Here is a 21,354-nt window from a genome sequence, read left to right on the forward strand (position 1 = left end):
GAAGCTCTTCATCTAAAGAACAAGCGGAAGGACAGACAGAAAAGGAAAAGTAGGATATAACGCATTGTTTTTGGGGCCAATTTTTTACCTTCCAGCTTTCACACATATTATTATTATTATTATTATTATTATTATTATTATTATTATTATTATTTATTCCACTTTTATACCGCCCTCCCCCAGAGGGCTCAGATGAGGATGAATACAGATGAGGATGAATGAATCTGCCACATGGATTCAGAGCAGCTACATAAACGGTACTGTATATATTGGCCATCTAAGTTTGTGCAAGAGTTGTGCAAACTGGGGCCAATCTAACGTGCTTACAATACAACAGAATGGAATGGAAAACAAGATGGGCATCTCCTACACTGTCTAGGTTGCGCAAGCATCCCTAGTAGTCACATTATTTTGTCAGGGACCAGTGAAACAATGTGAGATTCAAGTGACAGGCTAGAGAATCCCTTTCAAGTCACAGAGAATGTAACTCCTCATCTAAAACTTTTTAATAAGACCATGCAACGGGCAAATTGACCTGACGACCGCCAAGAATGCGCTTCTCCTCTATAGCCCTTTGTGGGTAGCGCAATTATTTCTTTCCGTAGGGCCGCATAAGAAACCAGAAAATGTTATGGAGGGCCGGGCCAAGAGCTAGGGAGGCGGTGACTTTTTGAAAGCCCTGCATGAAGCCGGCAGCCGAAGGCAACCGGGCTTCATGCAAACTTTCTAAAGGTTTGCTCCCCAGCACAGCAGGGGGGCCAGTCAGGTTCATCCGGCGGGCCGGATGTGGCCCGTAAGACATTATAATGCACCGGAATCTGCTCTGTAGCGGACTTGGAGACAAGAGAGAAGCGTTAATATATGTCAGACACAAGTATTAGCTGGCTGGAAAGGGATAGCAGAAAAGATACCATTATAAGAAGTTTCATTTGCTAATATACCCCAATGCTCCCTTAGTAATCAGGGATGCCTGCCAAGCTATAATTTTAGCAGCTTATTATACCGCTAAAGTAAGACAGACCACATCTGTCATCTTTCACAAAGTTTGGGAAAGTGTCTTCAAACCTTATTTAAAAAAAATTATACTCCTGGGGCAGTGAGTCAGAGATCTATCAAATTCCTATCCATCACCACGAACTCTGTAATCTTTTGTTAAGCACCAATCACAGTTAATAGTTTCCCATAATTAATGATTACTCAAGTATAAGTGAATACAAATAAATACAAAGCACAATTGTTCTGCTATATGAAACACTGATTATACTGGCCTGAACATGTTTCTGCATGTCCAGCTTTTTGAAGGTTCACATGCTTGATCTGATGCTGGGAGGTGTTCTCAGTTAAATATCACCTCCATTTATTTTTAGTATCTGGTTGTGAATTTAGTGAGAACACCAAAGAAAATGAGAAGCATTTGTTTCAGTGAGCACTTCTGAGGGGCCAATGAGTATTATCCTAAGCCAGGTTACATCCGTCAATTGACTTCAGTGGACTTAGTAGAGGGTACCTCTGCTTAGGATTGATGTTAGAACATCAAATGTTTATTTATTTATCTATATCCCGCCATATCTCTAGCGACTCAAGGCGGCTTACAATAAAAACATACACAATAAATACAATAAATAGAAACATTAGGACATCATAGAATCTAAATTTAAAACAAATGCAATAGAGGGCATAAAATCCAACATGGGAACATGAATGAAGCAAGTTCATACATTGTAGCCAGCTGAGGACCAGAGGTAATTTTTTAGGGAGGAAGGGATGTCCGGCGGGCTCGACAGAAAAGGCCCGGCAGAGCAGCTCTGTTTTGCAGGCCCTGCACAACTGAAACAGACTCCGCAGGGGTCCGGTTTTCACCAGGTAGTGCGTTCTACCAGGCCAGGGCCAGGGCTGTAAAAGCCGTAAAATGTTCTACGTGCTTCATTTGTATTTCCTCCATAATGTATTTGTATTTCCTCCATCAGTTTGCCACGATACAAGAACATTACGTCCACATTTCAGATTCTGCCCAAGTCAGAAATAACAATGGCTTGCCTAAAACCACAAGCAGCTGATATCAGTTCCATATAGAGTTGTCAGGTCCCCCTTGGCCATTGGCAGGAGATGGGAGGGAGGGTAGGATTGGCAGTTCAGTTTGGGAAAATCCTGGTGATTTGGGGATGGAGCCTACAGAGAACCTCAGTGGGGTACCAAACCATAGTGTCTATCCTCCAAGCAATCCATTTTCTCCAGGGGAACTGTGATGTGTAGTCTGGGGATGAACTATAATTCCAGGCGATCCCAAGGTCCCACCTGGAGACTGGCATCCCTAGTTACACAGAAGTACATATTTTTAACAATGTCTGCTAAGGCTGCAATTCAGTGCATATTGACATAGAAGCAATCTGCATTTAGCACAGTGAGACGTCACAGTAAATATGAACAGGACCGAGTTGCACATCGACATGACTCAAAAGAGGAATTTTGACATTTGCCATAAGTAACAGGTGGCAAACAAACTCCCCCAAAAAACCCCTCCCAGTAATCACACCAACTATATCACTTTTCTGAAGCTACAAGAAAGGAGGAGGAGATATATCAACAGCCAATTTCTTATGAGAGTGCAGTCTCCACTGGACTGCATCCAGAGTACTGGCATTGTGTTTGTCACCTCTGACATAAATTCCTTGTTTATCTGTAAGTGTTCACTGCAATTCTGCTAACTTTATACAATTTCCACAATTTAAAAAAACAGACTTGGAAAGAATAATCACATTGTCAAGAATTTATTTCCCATTATTTAGCCTCTTCAAGCTTACCCGTTCAACAGCAACTTTCTTTTGGATTTGCAAACAACGCATGGAAATAAAATGAGCCCATTAGAATTGAAAGCAAGTTTTAAATTAACTGTGTCACGTACAATGTACAGCATTGCTAAACCTTCTGCATTTCAAACACCAGCTTGAATGAAAAGAAACAGGACAACAACACTGCCTTCAGGAAGCTAAACTAACCTGAATTAGGGCCTGCTCTTTTCTATTATTCTTGACCACTCCTACTGAAGTTACATGTTTACACAAGCCCTGAACACAACCAAGGCATGGCAATGTATTCCTTCTGCTTGTAAGATCTATCAAGATGTCATTTAAACACTAGTGCAAGATGGGAAAATTTCTCAGAATGACCAGAAAGTCAACTTATCTTTAGGGCAGAAGAACAAAGAATCCAACAATCTTAGAAGTATTCCCCAAAAGTTTTATGGTAAAAATGAAAAGGTAGCATATTCGAAGCTATACGTATACAAAGGCAAATATTTTTCACAAATGTTTATAATGCCCTAAATAGTTTGAAACACCTAGGGCTTTCCCACTTTACAAGATACCATAGCTCACAGTTATATAAGTGGCAAATTCTATATGAAATGTGCTTTATTAAATGTGTTTATTAAAATATTTTATTACAATATTTTATTAAAATATTGTTTATTAAAATATTTTTCACAAATGTTTATAATGCCCTAAATAGTTTGAAACACCTAGGGCTTTCCCACTTTACAAGATACCATAGCTCACAGTTATATAAGTGGCAAATTCTATATGAAATGTGCTTTATTAAATGTGTTTATTAAAATAAATGTACAAAAATCATGTTCATTAAAATAAATTCTAGCTAACAATCCAAAGCCCATATGAGTGGCAAAACCTGTATAAAATGTGTTGATAAATAAAGGAGTAAAGCAAAGGATTGTCTTGTTTCTGTTTTTAGATGAGGCACACATATGATTGGAGTCAGTTCCTTTTCTGTGTCTGCATCCATATAGGGATAATGAATAAATTCAGATGTCAAATAGTGATTACCCTTACTTGATTTTCCTTTATGTTCCATCTTCTTATTCTCCCCTTTAGTTCACTGTCTATTTTAGTGTTCCTTGTTTCTTTCTTAGTACGCACAACGATTTAAACTTGTTTTCATGAGGAGTTTATGTTGTTTGTATACTTGATGGGCTGGTCCAATGCAAGCCACCATCTTAGACAGTTGTTTAAAAGTGGCAAAATGGAATGTAAACAAGAGGTGTTCCCTCTTCTCTCGCTCTATCCCTGTGTGTGTGTGGGACACAGAGAGAGAGAGAAAATGAGAATGTTCTTTGTAAGATGATGCTTTCGTTTGCAAAAACCTGGATTTTAAAATAATTTTGCTGCCTAAGTGGGCCAGATGCCTCAGATCTACTCTGCTAACTTAAAGCTTTCCTTCTGAAAGATTAATTCCCTCCCTCTCTCTGTGTGTGCGTGGCCTCCCTATACCACCAGAAAGCCCAATGGAGGGGGCAGGGCAGGATCACCATCCCCAGTTGCCTTGGCCTGTGAATTGGGCTGTTAGTCTCCAGAGGCAAGTAAGAATCACTTACCAAGTCAAGTTAAGAATCACTTACCAAGCAGGATAGCATTTCTAAACTGGGAAACAGATGGTTCTTTTTCTCCCTTTCGGAAATGGCCATGTACTAAAATCAACTGAACAATGATATGAATAGGCAAGTGTGCTAGTAAAGATTGTTACTCTCATTGTTACTCTCTTGCCAGGCCACTCCTATTCAGATGCCCTCACCTATCGACCTTTACTCACAGGTACATATACTCCACTTGCTTTCCTTTCCTACTATCAGATCCTCTGAAGATGCCGGCCAGAGATGCAGGCGAAACGTCAGGAGAAAATGCTGCTAGAACACGACCATACAGCACAGAAACCACACAGCACCCCTGTGCTAGTAAAGGTTCTTCCTGGGCTAGTAACTTTTCTAGAGGTATATGTCAGGCTGCTGAGGACAGAATGCAGAATCTCAGCTCAGGTTCCTTAACGAAACTAAAATCTCACCAATGTCTAACTCTAAAAACTGAAAATAGCTTTGAAGACACGTAGCTAATGACAGATTAACTTGCAGAAGTTAAAGAAAGGAACCAAGCAGAATTTCCATAAGCCAGAAGCAGATCTTCAAATACCTTTCTTAGCTCAATTTCTATGATGGGTAAAAGCTGAATGCAGTGGTGTAAAATAAGCACGTATTTGCTTAATTTACATAACATTTGGGATTACAAATTAAGCATTCCTTCATGCATAGTTTGGTTCTCCATGGCATATATAAAATCCAGACAACAACCAAAAAAACAAAGCAGAGCAAGCAGCTAAAACCAAGAGAGCCTACTACACCCAGGTTACCAGCAAACGAACAAAATGTCAATTAACTGAATGCACACACACACACTCAGTTTAATGATGTCCAATAGCAAAGTGTAGAAGTACAACTCTGGACCAGTATACAAAAACTGTGTACAAAATACAAATAACAATGAAACACAACATGAAGACATATCGTAAGTGCAAGCCCACTGGCAAGCACACACACCCCCCCCCCCCAAAAAATCAAAACACAGAAAGACCTCATACCAACAGTCTCAATATAGGTCCAGTGAAGTGTTCTCACATATGGAACCTGGACAGGTAAGTCTCAGGTAAGTAAAGTACTAGGGTTGTGTGGTCATAAATAAAAACGGGAAATTCCAGATCACATCCCCATTTCACTATGAGCAGCTCTGTCAGCCAGGCAAATGTGTCCCAAGTTTGCCCATGAAGGAATACACAAGTTAAGTCATAAGCGCTATAAAAATAATGTAAGCAATTGTCTATTAGCCATTTTAGAGAAAGTGGTAGATGCTAAATCACTGTGTTAAATAAGTTAATATAATAAATAGCTGTAAAAATCCAGAATTACTCCATACACATTAGACAAAATGTAAATATAGCATATAGATAGCAAATAAATGCACTATAAAAGGTCTAAAATTCTGTCCACATATCCAAAAAGTTTAAAAGGGCCATGAATGTACTTACGATAGAGCTCAACTTCTACAAAAAGTACCCAGGTGTAAAGGACTAAGTAGCATAGATTTCTTCTTGTAAATTACAAAGTGTTATTGGTCAGTATATACAATTAATTGCTTACAGATGGTCTGAGAGTTCATAACATCATAGTTTCAGTAATAATAAGAACTGGCTGCAAAACACTGATTGCATTAACCTAAGTATATTTTAACAGGTTCTGCAAAGGCTCATAAACACAAGAATACCGCTGTCAGGAGACTCCCAAGGAGGAAAAAAAGTCTTATAATATTGTTTATAAATAATATGAGTAATCCATTTCATTATTTAATCTTTTGAAGGCTTTTGAAGGTAAAAATAAGCTTGGCTTCAATCTGGAGCAGGTGCTTCCTTGTATCAGTCTGCCTGAATGGGCACCCTTTATGGGTACAGAGGAAGCAAAATCTCAAATCATTTTCTGTATGTCCTTGGTCAACGAAATGTTGCACCAAGGCGGCATCAAAAACTCTATTTCGGATCTTAGATTTATGCTCAATTAATCTAGGGTGAACACCTCTTAAAGGCATCTCAATATAAATTAGTTTCCACAGGCACTCCAAAAGATCAATGCATTGTTTAGAACTGCATGTTGTAAAGTACTTCCACTCCCACTTATGTCTAAGGTTGGCATGGGTATATTCTGCAATGTGCATGGACAGTGGGCGTGTGGAGCAGTGCCTGCATTGGTAATGGCCGTTAACAGAGTCAAATTGAACAGGAGCCTTTCACAAATCAGACTTCATGAGTGAATCCCACATGTTAGTTTTGGTCTAAAGCCTATTCTGAGTGGGTTAGTGCATCCCGGTATGTCTGAGATTATATGCCAGTGGTTAAATATAATCTGTTTGATGGTGTTGCCAATGGGCGTGTAATCCATGGCACAAGTAATTCTTGTCTCAGAGGCTTTAGGTTGGGTTGAAAAAAAAGTTCCTTTCTTTTAATGTGTACTGCCCTCTGCCAGGCATTGTCCAAAATATAATTTGGGTAACTCCTAGAAGAGTACCATTTGATTAATGTCCTCCCTACTCTCTTAAATTATCCTGTATCAGTGGAGTTTCTCTTTATTTTAAGGAGTGGACAGTAGGGAAGACTATTTTTATGCTTGGGATAAGTGATAGTGAAGAGAGATGGGTTTAATGTATAGGTTTAATATGGGTTTAATATATAGTTTCACTGCTAAGGTCCCAGTAAAAGTAACAAACATAGTAATGTCTAAAAAATGAATAGAAATAGGATCTGATCCATTGAAAAACTGAATAGAAGGATATATGGAATTCATCCATTCAACAAATCCGTCTACAGAAGAATTCAAGAGTATCACAAAGAACATTTAACATGTAGCATTTTAAGACAGCTATCTCATCCCAAAAAGGATTGGCATGGGGGCTGCCAAAATGAAGGGTCTCAAATTAGTCCATATACAAATTAGCAACCCCAGAAGCCAGGTGGCTGCCCATGGCCACGCCCCTAATATATAGATATAGGCTCCAGACCTATATTAAAATTATAGGGTATTCATAGTCTTGACTGTGGGCATTATTTCGATGGGAACATACATGAAGCAACTTTATATTGAGTTAGACCATGGATCTACCAAGGCCAGTATTGTTTACTCTGAAGGGCAGCAGCTGTCTAGGATCTCAGGTAGATCCTTATAACTTGAGATTGCATGGAAAGCAGTGACTAGGGTTGGCTATCAACAGTGGGAGGCAGGAATGACATTACATCAATAACACAACATCATTTCAGACAAATACCAAGAAGCAACATCACAGAACTGACATGAAGTCAGAGTGATGATCTGGGATTCACCAGAACTCTGTTAAAACCAAAGAGTTTTGATCAAATTTCACAACATCACATCATTATCGTATAATTGATGTGATGTGACTATAGGGTATTTGCTGGAAGTGAGGTTGTGCTGCTGACACAATGCCACTTTCCCAGCAATCTCCCCCCACCCCATGGAGTGTTGGCAGACAGAGAATACAGAGATGGGGGCTCCCTATCATGACCCCTTTCCAACATACAGAAGTTAAGCATGCAGCTCTTGCTCAAAAATCATTGGGCATAGAATATATCCTGATTAAATGGAAAAGAATTTCATATTCTACAGGCCTTCCTAATTCAAGAAAGCAAAGTTTGGCATTTGATTATAACTTAGGAAGCTCAACTCCAGACTTTACCCTGGCACACATTTTTGCAGGACTGGGAGCCATACCAGAGTCTGCATTCATTGGAGTAACATAACATGCAAGTTGCTAAGTCATGGATCTCAGCTGCCAATATTTCTAAAGCCATGGAAGTTGTTGTGCCTGAAATCCACATTGCTGGCTCATATGTTAATTCATCCCATGCATTTAGATGCAGGGACTGTTCCCAGATGTACAGAAACAAACAAACCACAAACCAACCCAGCAACATCTTAAACACAGCCTAAGTTAAAATCAGGACAGTTCCATTGGCACAGTTTCTTTGTTCTCCCAGATCAGCAAAGAGGAAGATGAAATGTAGAAGGAGGAGGGGTAGTTTGGATTTATATTCTACCTTTCTGTCCTGTAAGGAGACTCAAGGTGGCTTACAAGCTCCTTTCTCTTCCTCTCCCCACAACAGACACCTTGTGAGGTAGGTGGGCCTGAGAAAGTCCCAAAGAACTGTGACAAGTCCAAGGTCACCCAGGGGGAATGTAGGAGTGCGGAAACACATCTGGTTCACCAGATACGTCTCTGCCACTCAGGTGGGGGAGTGGGGAATCAAACTCGGTTCTCCAGATTAGAATCCACCTGCTCTTAACCACTACACCACACAGTATACTGAATGACCATTCACAGAAGATTCTAGATAAGCAGAACTGAAAAATTGGAAGATTGTTTCACTGATATCTATATCACTAATTAATCTACAGATAGTTGCATACCATGATTTGATTTTTGCAGGTAAGTTGAATAGCTGTTTGGCCTGAGTATACACTGGTAGCAACAGGGCACCCAAGAAGAAATCTGTATTTCTGCTGCTATCAATGCTTCCCACAAAATAGTCTCTTTAATCACATTGAAACTAGTGGCCCAGAACAACAACACTAGGGTATAAGAATAGGCCAAACTTTTTTTAAAGCCCAAAAAAGCGGTTTTCTTTCAAAATTTTCTGTATATGACCGAGCATAAATAAGAGGCCTGGTTCCTACAGACTCCATTCCAGACAGAGGTTTGAAACACTTCAGTGCAAAGCATGGTGCTTGCTTCTCTGTTGTGTTGAGGTGTTGTGGAGGATCGGCCCCTTGTTCCCTGGTTTTCCTTCATTTGTTGAAAGGGGGGGGGGGGTCTGTTCACTGTTGCTGTGTTGAATTGCTGGAGCTATACTGTTGTGCTCTTTCTTGCAAGTTTCATTTGGGTCACTTTGATATAGTAGTTGAAAGATTTAAATTGAATCTAGATTTAATAAGGGAATGTTAGGAATTGGTTTTTAAAAACTTCAAATTTTGACTTAGATGTAGGGCTTTAGTTTCTCCCTAATTGGGCTTGTGGTCAGTGTTAAAAAGAGTCAAGGATCTTGATTGCCAAATAGTTAATGAGCATGCACTAAACTTTTGTGTTGCCTTAGAGCTTCATTACAATTAAAGCCAGGCAGCCTTAGAAAAGTAGTTCCTAAATTCAGGAAGTAGTTTTGAAGAGCTCTTCTCAGTCCCTTTAACAGGAATTGGGGAGCTTGACACAGAGAAGTTAAGAACAAATATTAGTGCAGTTATTTCTCTCTATTTAGAAAGGTGTCACATTCCATCCGCAGGATATTTGCAGGGTTAATCCAAGTTCTAGAATAGGAAGTCACTAGGTACTTGCAATTTTTAAACTAATTACAAAAAAGGAAAACCACACTTTGAAGCAAGGTGAGGAGACTTTTTAAAAAAAAACCCCTTAGTTTTCTTGGGGGAGGGTTTCAGAGTTTGTAAAGTTGCAGTGCAGGACAGATAGCTAGACCATCAACTTCCCTGCGTTGGCTAGCATTTGGCCCGGGGGAACAATGTGCAACAAAATGGGAATGCAGTGGGGGAGAAAGGCAAAGGAGAAGACTAGAAGGGAGAAGAGCTGCAGCTTTCCCCCACCTGTGTGGAGACCTACTGCTGAGCCGCCTTATGTGTCCCTTACCTTTAGTTGGAATGGTGCAATGAAGAAGCCCTGCAAACAGCGTTTTGTTGAGCCAGCTGTTGGAGCAACACCCCTTTGAGGACCCATTACACTGGACCCCCTGACCCAAGTTTGGGGGTTCTTCTGTCACCTGCAGCCATGTTGCAAATTTGGTTCCTCTGCTTTGAAAAATAGTCCAACCCCCGGCCCCTCAAAAATTTTCCTATAGAATTTAATGAAGCTGAACATTTCAAATAGCTGGGAGCAGGGGAGGCCAAAACAAACCCATTTATCAGTATGCATGTTTGACTTTTTCCAGCTTTCCCCCCCCCGCACCCCACCCCCAAAAATTCAGGTCCAATAAATCCAAATATGAAAAATATCAGGAAAAAAAATCATCCATCCAAAAAAATCAGCACAGCCATTTCCCTGGATTATTTTGTCTCCCCCATTCTCAGCAGTCAGGGCTGCTAAATGTATACTGGAATTCTGCAAGATCATATAAAAACAGCACATCACGCTACTGGAAAAACATTTCAGTTCCCAACTTTTAACAAGAAGCAAGTTTCCAGATCTTATGACTGTTAAAAAGTACTTAGAGGCATACAAGCAAAGTCTGCTGAAATCTCAGAAGACACAGAACAACTCAACAGCACTTCCAGGACTTGGAGGCAACTCTTTATTTCTCTCCCTAACTCCCCTCTCAGCTAACAAACAACAATAAAATTACACCATATAGGGGTTTAAAAAAAATAGGAAGAAAAATTATTCAACATTTTTCATGTGGATCAATTAAGGAGGCAACAATATTTAGATCATGTGGGTGAACAAGTTTAATTTTTCCTTTAAGCATGAAAGGTATCCTGCCCTGCACATTATTTTTCCTTAGTAAATGGTCTTTATGTGAAATCCTCTGGTCTTGCAAAAGGAAATCTCTCAAATTCTTTGTTTTTAATAGTTCATCCTTTAGGTTGGATTTATCACAGTCCCCACTTCTTTTGGGGGGTTTTTAACGCTCCAGGTGTATTCTTCCACTTTCTGAGTTCATCTCCAGATGTTCAAAAGGAGTCTGTTGTGATAGCAAGCTTTGAGCCCTCCAAATGAAATAAATTTGCACAGTTTGGAGGCACGCCAGATGTAATCAAATGTTACAACAGCCTTGTTTTCCTCCAAACTTTTAACACTCAATATTGCTTTAAATTGCCAGTGACCAGACTTTTAAAAACACACACAGATGTCTAGAACAAAGTGCAACCAATTCCAACAGAGAAGTGTTTCAGATAAACAGGCCTGTGTACATTCTAAGCCTGTTTTCCACCCCCCACTTTCGCGACATGGTATTTCAGTGAAGTGGGGTGGACCTGGAACTACTTGAGTTCCTTGAAGTCATCGTGAAAAACAATGTGCACACAGGAACGGACATGCAAAACTGTGATTTCTGTAAGGTGCAGCTGATTCTTGGTAAACAAGACTAAGCAAAACTTATGGTTGCTTCAGATTTCCAGGTCGACTTTCATTTGTTAGCAGGTGGAAATGCATACTGTGGGAGAGTAGCCTGTGGCCGAATATAGTCAAGTCTCTCAAATGAAGATTTCTGCTTAGAAGATTTCTAAGATAAGATTTCTGCTTAGAAGATTAGCTGTTACATTGATCTCTGAAACGCTATTTTGCTCAGGTGGGAGCAAAGACCAAGAGAAAGAGTTTCTTTTGGAAAAGAAACCATGCTACAAAATCCAGCTGCCAACTAGGATTTAGAAAATAAATCTGGGGTCAAGATGATCAGTCATCAATGCCCAGAGCTGAATTGGCAAAATTCAGAAAAATAAACCAGACTAATGCAAATATTTCCAATATACAAACAGAAGTGAGCTTCCCTGCAGAGATGCTTTGCCAGGTAAGGAACTGCATGCACTGGCATGTGCCATCTGATATTGATTGTCCCCTTGGAGCTACAGAACAGATCCCAACACAGTACTGGGACCACACAATCAGCAGTTGACTGGCACTGTCAAAATTAACAGGAGTGACCTTTGGGCTGTCGCATGCCCACTGATCCATGCGCACAGTAGCGTAGACCCAGCCTGTCACTGGAGAAACAGAGTTTTGGGAGTATGTGCTGATGAAACCTCGCACAACAAACTGGTTTGTATCTCAGATGTCGCATCATGTTTTGTCATTTAGGATTATATACCTGCCCATCAGCCACTCCTTCCTGTTATTGAAATCACTCTTCTTTTCAGAATCCATGTAGTGTTGAATAAGTCAATCAGTGACCAGTGAAGCAGCAGAGAGCACTCAGCCACAGGTTTTTATATTCTCTGCTTGGTACACCCTCCATTCTCTCCAATGTAGGCCAACAGAGATTTAAGGAAGGTGTGACCAGCAAAGAGACCGCTCCTAAGTTTATCCACTACTGTGGGAATTGGGCCAGTTGTTTTAAGCCTTTGAGGATCAAGGTCAGGTCTCTAGTCTTGTTTAAAGCTTTTAAAACTAGAATCAAACCCAGGGCAAAGGTTGCATTGCCCTTTCTGTGATTACATACTTGAGAACATTTACAGTTCAGTGGTCTAATTTGGCCCTTTGCATAATAGCCTTGATTTGACAAAACAGTGCTGGTAGATACATCTCTTTCAAAGCAGATTTCCCCCTCAGTCCTACATGAAGAGAACAATCCAATCTAAAAGACCCAAAGAAGTGTATGATCCACTGAATTCTTCCCACAGTGTGCATCATTCCCCAATCTTTCAGGTAAATTCCATTGCTGACCTATGAGTGGCAGGCCTCAAAAAATGAACTTTAAGGGGAAATTATAATGAGAGCTTGCTGAACTGGGGTTCATTCACAACTACAGAATAATGAACCTTCCCTTAGGGCTGAATAGGGGCATCTTACATTTGCATCCCTCACAAGTATTCTTCACAAAGCCTCTCCCACCTTCTGACTGGGATAAAAAGGCTTAAATCTCCATTCTTACTCATGTCTGACTCTCAAAGCTTATATCCTGAAAATCTTGTTGATTGAAGGTGCCACAGGACTTAAATATACTGCAGACCAACATGGTTAGCCTCTATTCTAAAACAGTATCTCCTTCAACGTCTCTTTGCCAAGGACAAATAGAAGAAGTGAACTAAATGGAAAGGAAAGCACCTGAGGAAAGGAGGGGGGTATGTACATTTTCTTCTCTTTCCCTCCAACAGCAATCCTCATCCACACATTCCTTTTACCTCAGATTCCCCATTCAGATCGGGATGCAGCAGACCAGGGGCGGAGCAAGGGGAAACTTCTCCCAGGGCATGCGTGTGCTCTGCGCCCTTTCTACAGCGCCGCCCACCCCTGCCCCAGAATGCCCCCTCCGTGGCCCGGCCACGGCTCCTCGGTGGCTCTGCCTTGGCATCACATGCCCCCCTGCCCTGTGGGCGCTACACCACTGCATCATTAAGGAAACATGCTCACCACCATTATATCCACCTTGCCTTCAGCTCAATAACTTGTGAAGAAATAATATAATAGCTAGTATATAACGGCACAGCACGTGCACAGTGAGACAACATCCATTTTAAAAATAAGTCCGTCCAAGTTCTGTGGCCTGAGAATTTAAAAGACAGCCGTGAAACTAGATAGGGACAGGAAGGCCAGGTCTGCTGGCAATGATCAAGACTCAGGCTGGTTTGGACAATCAGCAGCCCTCACGTAAACAGTCCAGGATTGCACAATAGCCACCAATTACCTGGGTGCACTGCTGGTGAGGATTAGGACCTTTGCAAAAGCAATGCCAGGCCATGTGATTGGTGGCAGTCGAAGAGCATTACCCAGGGGCACACACAAAGGCCATTGTGACTCTGAAGCACCTATGCACAATTAATGGGCAGGAGGGGGAAGGGGGAGAATCTCAAATTGCAAAAGTCCTTGAAGACAAATTCCTGAGATTAATTCTCAATTCATGAAAACATAACACAGCAATACAAATACAAATACAATACCTTTAATGGCATATAAACACAGCAATACCATCGCTAGCCCTATACACTGCAGTAAAAACTGGCCCAAGTGGGCATACTTTTCCTTTTTCAGAGTTCACAATAAGATAACTTGCAAATCAAAGATATTGGGGGACAAAATTACTGAAATGTTACTGGCAAATTCCAGAGCTTGCACCCAGTGGTGGGATTCAGCAGGTTCGCAACACTTCGGCAGAACCGATTGTTAAAACGGCGCTTGTAAACAACCAGTTATTAGATTATTTGAATCCCATCACCGGAACCGGTTGTTAAAGTAGTTGGATCCCACCACTGCTTGCACTCCTTTGTGCTTGGTCTCCACAGTTTGTGCCTTTCTTAAACCTGTAACTAGTAACATTCAGAGCTTTTGGATTAATCAGATATGATTGTTTTGGGAAACGTACAATATCTGTGAAGGGCTCTGCAAGCTATGGGTAGAAAGTAACATCCAACTTCCAAGTCATACGTGGTTCACACAACATATGTATGGTTCACAGAGTGTATGTGCTGCCTAAATATGATATATTTAAACTGTTTGAAAGAAGAAGAAGAGTTGGATTTATATCCCCCCTTGATCTCCTGCAAGGAGACTCAAAGGGGCTTACTCCTTTCCCAGGTGGGGCTGAGAGAGCTCAGAAGAACTGTGACTAGCCCAAGGTCACCCAGCTGGTGTGTGTTGGAGTGTACAGGCTAATCTGAATTCCCCAGATAAGCTCCACAACTCAAGTGGCAGAGCAGGGAATCAAGCCCGGTTCCTCCAGATTAGAGTACACCTGCTCTTAACCACTGTGCCACTGCTGTTCTGTGGGAGAAAGAAAGACTGTCTTTCTCCTGATTATGCCAAGACCCAAACTGGGTAACAATAAGATAAAATATGATAAATCCATGTAAAAGCACATATGTAAAATGTTAATACATAACATAAATAAAATACATTTAAAGCTACTTTAAAACATTTTAAGTACCTATTTCCAATGGCCCAGATTCACACCGCTCCAAATGTTCTGCGAAATACTTTTGGTTTATAGCTCCACCAGAAATCCAGGATGGGTGAAAGCCCCACCCCCTTCTGGCAGGCTGTTCCACTGGAATGCAACAACCACTGGAAAAGCTCAATCCAGGGCTATTACAGAGAACTGCCAAGATGGGAGGAAACAGTTTATAGGCCCAGCTGGGAAGGACAAACTTTCTGCCCAGGACTATGCAGGATGAGGCAGTCCCTTACATAGATGGGCAACAGGTCACGGAGGGTGAGCAATAGTATCTTGAATTGGAGCCACAAATGAATAGGTAACCAGTGAAGAGTTTGTCGTTTAGGAGTAATACAGTTTCAGTAGCTAGCCCCCGATAATGGATGGGCTGTCGCATTTTGTGCCGGCATACTGACACATTCTACTCTAGAGTTTTGGATAATCTCACTGTGGATAATCTCTAAGCCTGAGGTTATTCACACCAACAACATATGTCCACAAAAGAAGTGGATAATGCTTGATTATACAGTGTGGCCTAAGGATAGTCATTTTTTCTCAGCCTAGCCTATCACATGGGGTTGTTGACAGAGGCGTAGCAAGGGGGGGAAGTGCCCAGTGCACTGGTGCGTCCTCCGCCCCAGCCCGGAACGCCCCCAGAACGCCCTCATCACATCCCCACAGGGGCGCACTGGGTGCATCATGCACCCCCCCCCCGCTCCCTTGGAGCTACGCCTCTGGTTGTTGAGCGGGGGGGGGGGGAAGGAGGAACACAAATGTTGTCCTGAGCTCCTTGAAAGAAGGGGAATATATAAATGCTCCAAATGAATAAGTCAATCATGTATACAGCATGCACAGAAATGGTCATATTACTTTTGCCTTTCATCGGATCAGGGCTTTGGCTCATCTAGCCCTAGTATAGACCATTCTCTCTAACAGGGTCTCTCCAGGCTGCCGAGAAGATAAGATCTCTCTTTATACCAGCTATCTTTTTAACCAAGGACTGAACCTGGGATATTCTACCTGCAAAACACACACTCTCCTGTAAAGCCATGACACTACCTCATCCCCAAATAAGCTTTTTGTAAACAGAATGACCTTCTGTGTAGAAAGCTGCCCTAATCCAGAACAATTTATCTAGGGAAGTAGGTGTTTGGATCTAAATATTTTTGAAGCTTCTGGGGGCTCAGCAGGATTCCTGAATATCAGTTTTCTTTGTAGGTTAAGTGTCTTCTATCACCCAGTTTTCCATGTCCAGTTGAGACCACAGTTGGGCATCCATCCCCATTCCAGTCAAGCGTTGGCAAGACTCAGCACCCTCGTAACTCCCTGACTTAGTTCGTCAAAAACACAGAAACCCAAATGCTGTGTGAGGTCACTACAGTTCCTCCTATTCAGCCTGTGTTAGATTACCTGCACCGTAGTTCTATCTCCTATTTTTCACAACATCAAGTACCTGAGACTGAAAATATCTATTATTTGGAGTGCTTAAACTGATCTGAGGTAAAGGGCACTTGCATGTAATCTTGCTTTCTGTTCAGCAGAGATTTAGCTAACTCCTCACCACGTCTGGCAAATAGCAACGCAGAAAATTTAGGATAACTGTTGGATGTATCCATCACTTTACTAATCTTCTTGTGATGACCCCTCAACATTCTTTAGGCAATTATTCCCCCAGGGAGTAAACATACCAAGTGGGAGTAAACTCAGCTGAAATCACTGGGCTTATTTCTGAGCAATGTGTTAGGACTGGGTTGCCATTCATACTCAGAGACTCTAATCCCCTTCCTATCTTGCTCAAATCCTTTCTAGGAGCCTATCCCTCAGCATAAATATGCTCTGTATACATCCCATTGCTATATACAATAGTAAACTGAGTAGCCTCTGGCTGGATAATGACGTCAGCAAAACCAGACCACCCACAGCCAATGCCGGGATGTCTACCTACTCAGGATTCTGGGTAGACACACAGAGAGAAAAAGACTCTGTAAATTAATCAAAAGGAAAAACATTAAAAGCAGGCTGATGGGGACTAAAGATGTTCCAGAAGGAGCAGAATATTAACTATAGCTAAGCATCACGCAGGGGTGGCCAACCTATGGTGCTCCAGATGTTCATGGACTACAATTCCCATCAGCCTCTGCCAGCATGGCCAACATCTGGAGTACCATAGGTTGGCCACCCCTAATTTAGAGAGAAAAAAGATGAGTGGGGAAATCAGTCTACTTGAGACCCTTGAGAACTTACAGTCTACTTGAGACTACTTGAGAGCTTACAGGATCTGGAAAGAGGAGTTTCTGAGATTTGGGGTGGAGTTTACAAACTGTTTTTCCCTCCCCCAATTTGTTGCAGATTTTGAGCTTGCATTTCCTTATTCATACACCTATGATTCAAGACCCAGCTTGCTGGGGGCAAAGTGCAGGCGACTGGGGAAAGCAAAAGCAAACTACCCCATAAACATCATCTGCCTAGTACATGTCATACTGTGACATCACCTCATCAGTCAGCAATGACCTAGTGTTTGCATAGTGGACTACTTTTACAACACTTATTTCATTCTTGGTCTATACCAGTGATGGTGAACCTTTTTGAGACAGAGTGCCCAAATTGCAACTCAAAACCCACTTATTTATCGCAAAGTGCCAACACGGCAATGTAACCCAAATACTAAGGTTTTAGTTTAGAAAAGCGGTTGGCGCCAAGGCAAGTGTTACTCGGGAGTAAGCTTGGTGGTAGTCGGTGGCTTTGCTTTGAAGCAGCCATGCAACTCTTCCAATGGGTGAATCACGACCCTATGAGGGTTTACTCAGAAGCAAGCCCCATTGTCAGCAACCGAGCTTACTCCCAGGTAAAGGATTGCACTTTAGTTCTCTGCATGAAAATCAGTGGGGTTTAACAGCGCTTAACAGGGTTACTTACACTGCTTCACCAAAACTAGGTCTTAAGTTTAATGCTAATATTCAAGCCAGCCTAGATGTGTGTGGGGGGGGGCTCTATTTGCCCGTGCCCACAGAGAGGGCTCTGAGTGCCACTTTTGGCAGCCGTGCCCTAGATTCGCCACCACTGGTCTATACGAATCTTTGGCAGTGCGGATTTTGTCTTTTTAGTTCTCATCTCTCTGTCCACATTAAAATCCTAAAATCCATCATACCTCAGCCTTGAGGGTTAACCCACTTCTTGTCTCCAGTATCTCTGCGCATGCACCTTTAAGAACCCAGTTTTATTCCAGATGAGTTCATCAGGAATGAAGGAATGTGTATGCTCATTCATTTGCAATAACTGTTATACATGTGTTCTATGTTCAGAATCAAGGCTTCCAGATCAGAAAATACTCCATGTGTAAGAATAGCCAGCTCTTACCATTTTCTTCACTTATCTGACCACATGTAACCCAAAAAAGGAATATATAACATAAAAGAAACATACATTTAATCAAATTAAAACATAAAGGGCACACTTAACATAAGTAACGAATGTGATCTAAACCTATCAAATCAATGGACAAAATATATTCAAACGGCACAGAATTGTGATATACCATTTCTGACCACTTCCCAAAGTGGTTAAATTTTAATGGGTCTTTGAAAAGTATACTGTAGAAGAGACAGTTAATATGTCCCTGGCTAATCTTCCAGTTTTGCCCTCACAAGTAGTTATCCCTAGCAGCACAACTCAAGCAAGATTGAGTTGAACATACACAGAGTACCACATAGCCTGAACTAGGACTACTCACATATCTGAGGGGCATCCAAATGAGTTGTTATGGTTTCAGGCCCATTGCATGTGTCCCAGAACCTTCCAACTGGGGCTAAAAGGGGAACAGAAAGCTTCCAGTTGAGTCAGGGCTCAACCCCAGAGCCCACTTCCTGAGCCAGGGCTGAAGCCTCCAAAATCTAAGAGCTAAAGAGGCCTCCCTGCGCATGCGCAGACTTGCATCTCTTCCCAGTCCCAAGGGCCACTTCATACAAGCGAAAATTCGGCCCAGGATAATAACTTCCAGGTAGGAACTGAGCACGTTGTCTGGCCTTTGCACACGCAACTGTTTTGCCCTGGGACAAGATACACACGTGTTCAGCAACCGTGGTGCAATTGCACTGGAGAAGCCCAGTTTCCTAGAGACAAAGGCAGCTTCCGTGTAGAAAACCCATCCGGTGTGAAGCAGCACTAACTATTGCCTAGTGTTGGGGGCATGACCTGCAGGCACCTGTGCCTACATGTCGAAAGCGGAGCACTAATGGTCCAGTTCTGCCACATAAGCGCCCCTCCTCAAAAAAGCAGCCCCCAAACCGTTTGTGGCCCTCATGCCCCCCACAAGCCCGCTCCCTCCGTACTCACTTGAGGAAGTACCTCTGGCCCGTGTGCGTGAGCGCCATCTCCCAGCCCGGAGGCAGGGGCAACTCGTCGGTCACGTCGTAGGACTGCTGGCGAAGGTGAGCGTGCTGCTGAGCCGAATTCGGAGTGGCTCCGGTTCCCGCGCCCAGCTGCAGGGAGGCGGGCGAGGAGTGCGAGCGGACGTGGTGGACCCCGACGGCGGCGCTGCTCAGCCGAGCCGGGTGGCTGCCCGAGTCGGTGCTGGATTGCCTCGAGTGCGACCCCGAGTCCGGCTCCTTGAAAAAGGATTCGGGCAGGATTTTTTTCCGCCACGAGCTGGGCTTCGGGTTCATCACCGAGTTGAAGAGCGCCTCGAGATCGGTGTCCAGGTCTTGGGTGACATGGATCACTTGCTGTCCCGGCGGGGGAGGGACGGAGGCAGGGTTCATTTTCCCACCTCGCGCTACGGGACTTGAGTGCAGGAAGCCCTCGCAAAGAACCGGCGGAGGATCAGAGCAGGGGGGTCAGGATCTCACCTTCTCCAATCCCTTGCCAGCCTCCCTCCCCGCCCGTCCTCCCGCAAATAGTTACTCGACGGGAGGGTCAACAGCTACAAGACGGCTCCCTCCTCCTCCTCTAAGACACAAGACAGTCAGCAGCGGACCAAAAGTTCTCCAGGCCACTGTGCCAAAGGCCCCGACAGCAAATTCAAGCCAGCCGCCTCTTCCCTTCCCCAAATGTCTCTTTATCTAGCAGGATCTCCAAGAGCAGACGAAGCACGTCCAAGTCGGGCCCCGACGGAAAGTTATGCAATTCCGCACCCCCCTCCCCCTCCCGCAACTTTACAGACTTATTCCAATTCCCTCTAAGAAGGCAGTTCCTTTAAAGGGCGCAGGGAAAGTTCTCCAGTCGCGGCTGTCACAGGAGGGGAGGGCTCAGCCGCTGCCTGGATTCCAGAGGGGCCTGGGGCGCGAGCGAGTATCCGGGTGGCTGAACGTTCTGATTTAGAACGCTGGAGGGTCCGGGAACGTTCTGATTTGGAATGCTGGCGCTTCCTCGGTTCCTGCAGCTTTCGGTTCCAGGCCTGACCTACCGTTCCTCCCTCTGGAGCTGAGCAGAGCGCGATCAGGCTCGAATCTGTCAGCCTTTCTTTCAAGGCGGCCCAAAATAAGCGACTTTGGGGGCGGGGGTCCTCTGTTTTCCTTCCCCCCCTTTTACATACCCATCCTCCGGCTCTTGAAGCGGTTGACGACTTTCCGCGGAGGAGGCGGCGGCAGCGACTGCGCTCGGACTATCCCAAACAAAGTTACCCAAAACGCTCAGAGTTAGGGCGGCGCAGAAAGTTTGGCAGCTGCATTATTCATGAGCTCAGTGTCTGGGGCCAGCCCGATTACACGGTACACCCACAACGAGTCCTCCCACGGCTCAGCGGAGCGCCAGACCCTCCGGGATTTTCAGCCGGGCAAGAGGAGCCTCCTGCGGGTGGGCAAAGGGAGTTTTCTTTTCTTTTCGGGAATCTTTGGCGGAAGTCAGCTCGAGTGTGCCAGCCAGCGTTCCTCCACGGCTTCCTCAGGGCTGCTGCTCCATGGAATGCTCTCAGGAGCTCACAGTGCAGAAAACTTGAGCCAGTCCATATCACTCGATTTCAGTTCCTGCTAAGAGTATTGTCAGATCCAATACACCTATCAGTGTACCTAAGTTGTTATTAGATTTCTGCGCTGCCACTCCCCTTAACGTTTCCCATGGCTAACAAAGCACTATGTTATTATTATTTAATTTTGTTTAATATCACAGCTGCCAATACTTTAGCTGGCTGTTGGCCTCTTATTACAATTACAATTCGAGCCTCACCCAGAGGCCTAGGACATTGTAAAGTATCAGCATAGTATTCATGCAGATCCTAGCAAGGCTGTCTTCTGAATCTGACCAATGTTGACTTTGTCAGTTTGAAGATCTTTCAAGTGCTGCCCCAGTGTTTTTGGAATGGCTGCCAGAGTGCCAATTACTACTAGGACGACCTCAACTGGTTTGTGCCATAGTAACTGTATCTCGATTTTTAAATCA

The 21,354-nt window shown here is 43.2% G+C and overlaps 1 protein-coding gene across 1 annotated transcript in view; it reads right to left on the reverse strand.

The window, feature by feature from the left end:
- WWTR1 (WW domain containing transcription regulator 1) overlaps positions 1-20,713 on the reverse strand; it is a 108,764-nt gene extending 88,051 nt beyond the window's left edge. Inside the window, exon 1 of the mRNA XM_048505970.1 lies at positions 19,315-20,713. Within this exon, the coding sequence (XP_048361927.1) occupies positions 19,315-19,739 (425 nt within the window). The 5' untranslated portion in view covers positions 19,740-20,713. The remainder of the gene's footprint in view (positions 1-19,314) is intronic.
- Between the last annotated feature and the right edge of the window lie 641 nt (positions 20,714-21,354).

Source organism: Sphaerodactylus townsendi, linkage group LG08 (assembly GCF_021028975.2).
Source record: "Sphaerodactylus townsendi isolate TG3544 linkage group LG08, MPM_Stown_v2.3, whole genome shotgun sequence".
NCBI lineage: Eukaryota > Metazoa > Chordata > Lepidosauria > Squamata > Sphaerodactylidae > Sphaerodactylus > Sphaerodactylus townsendi.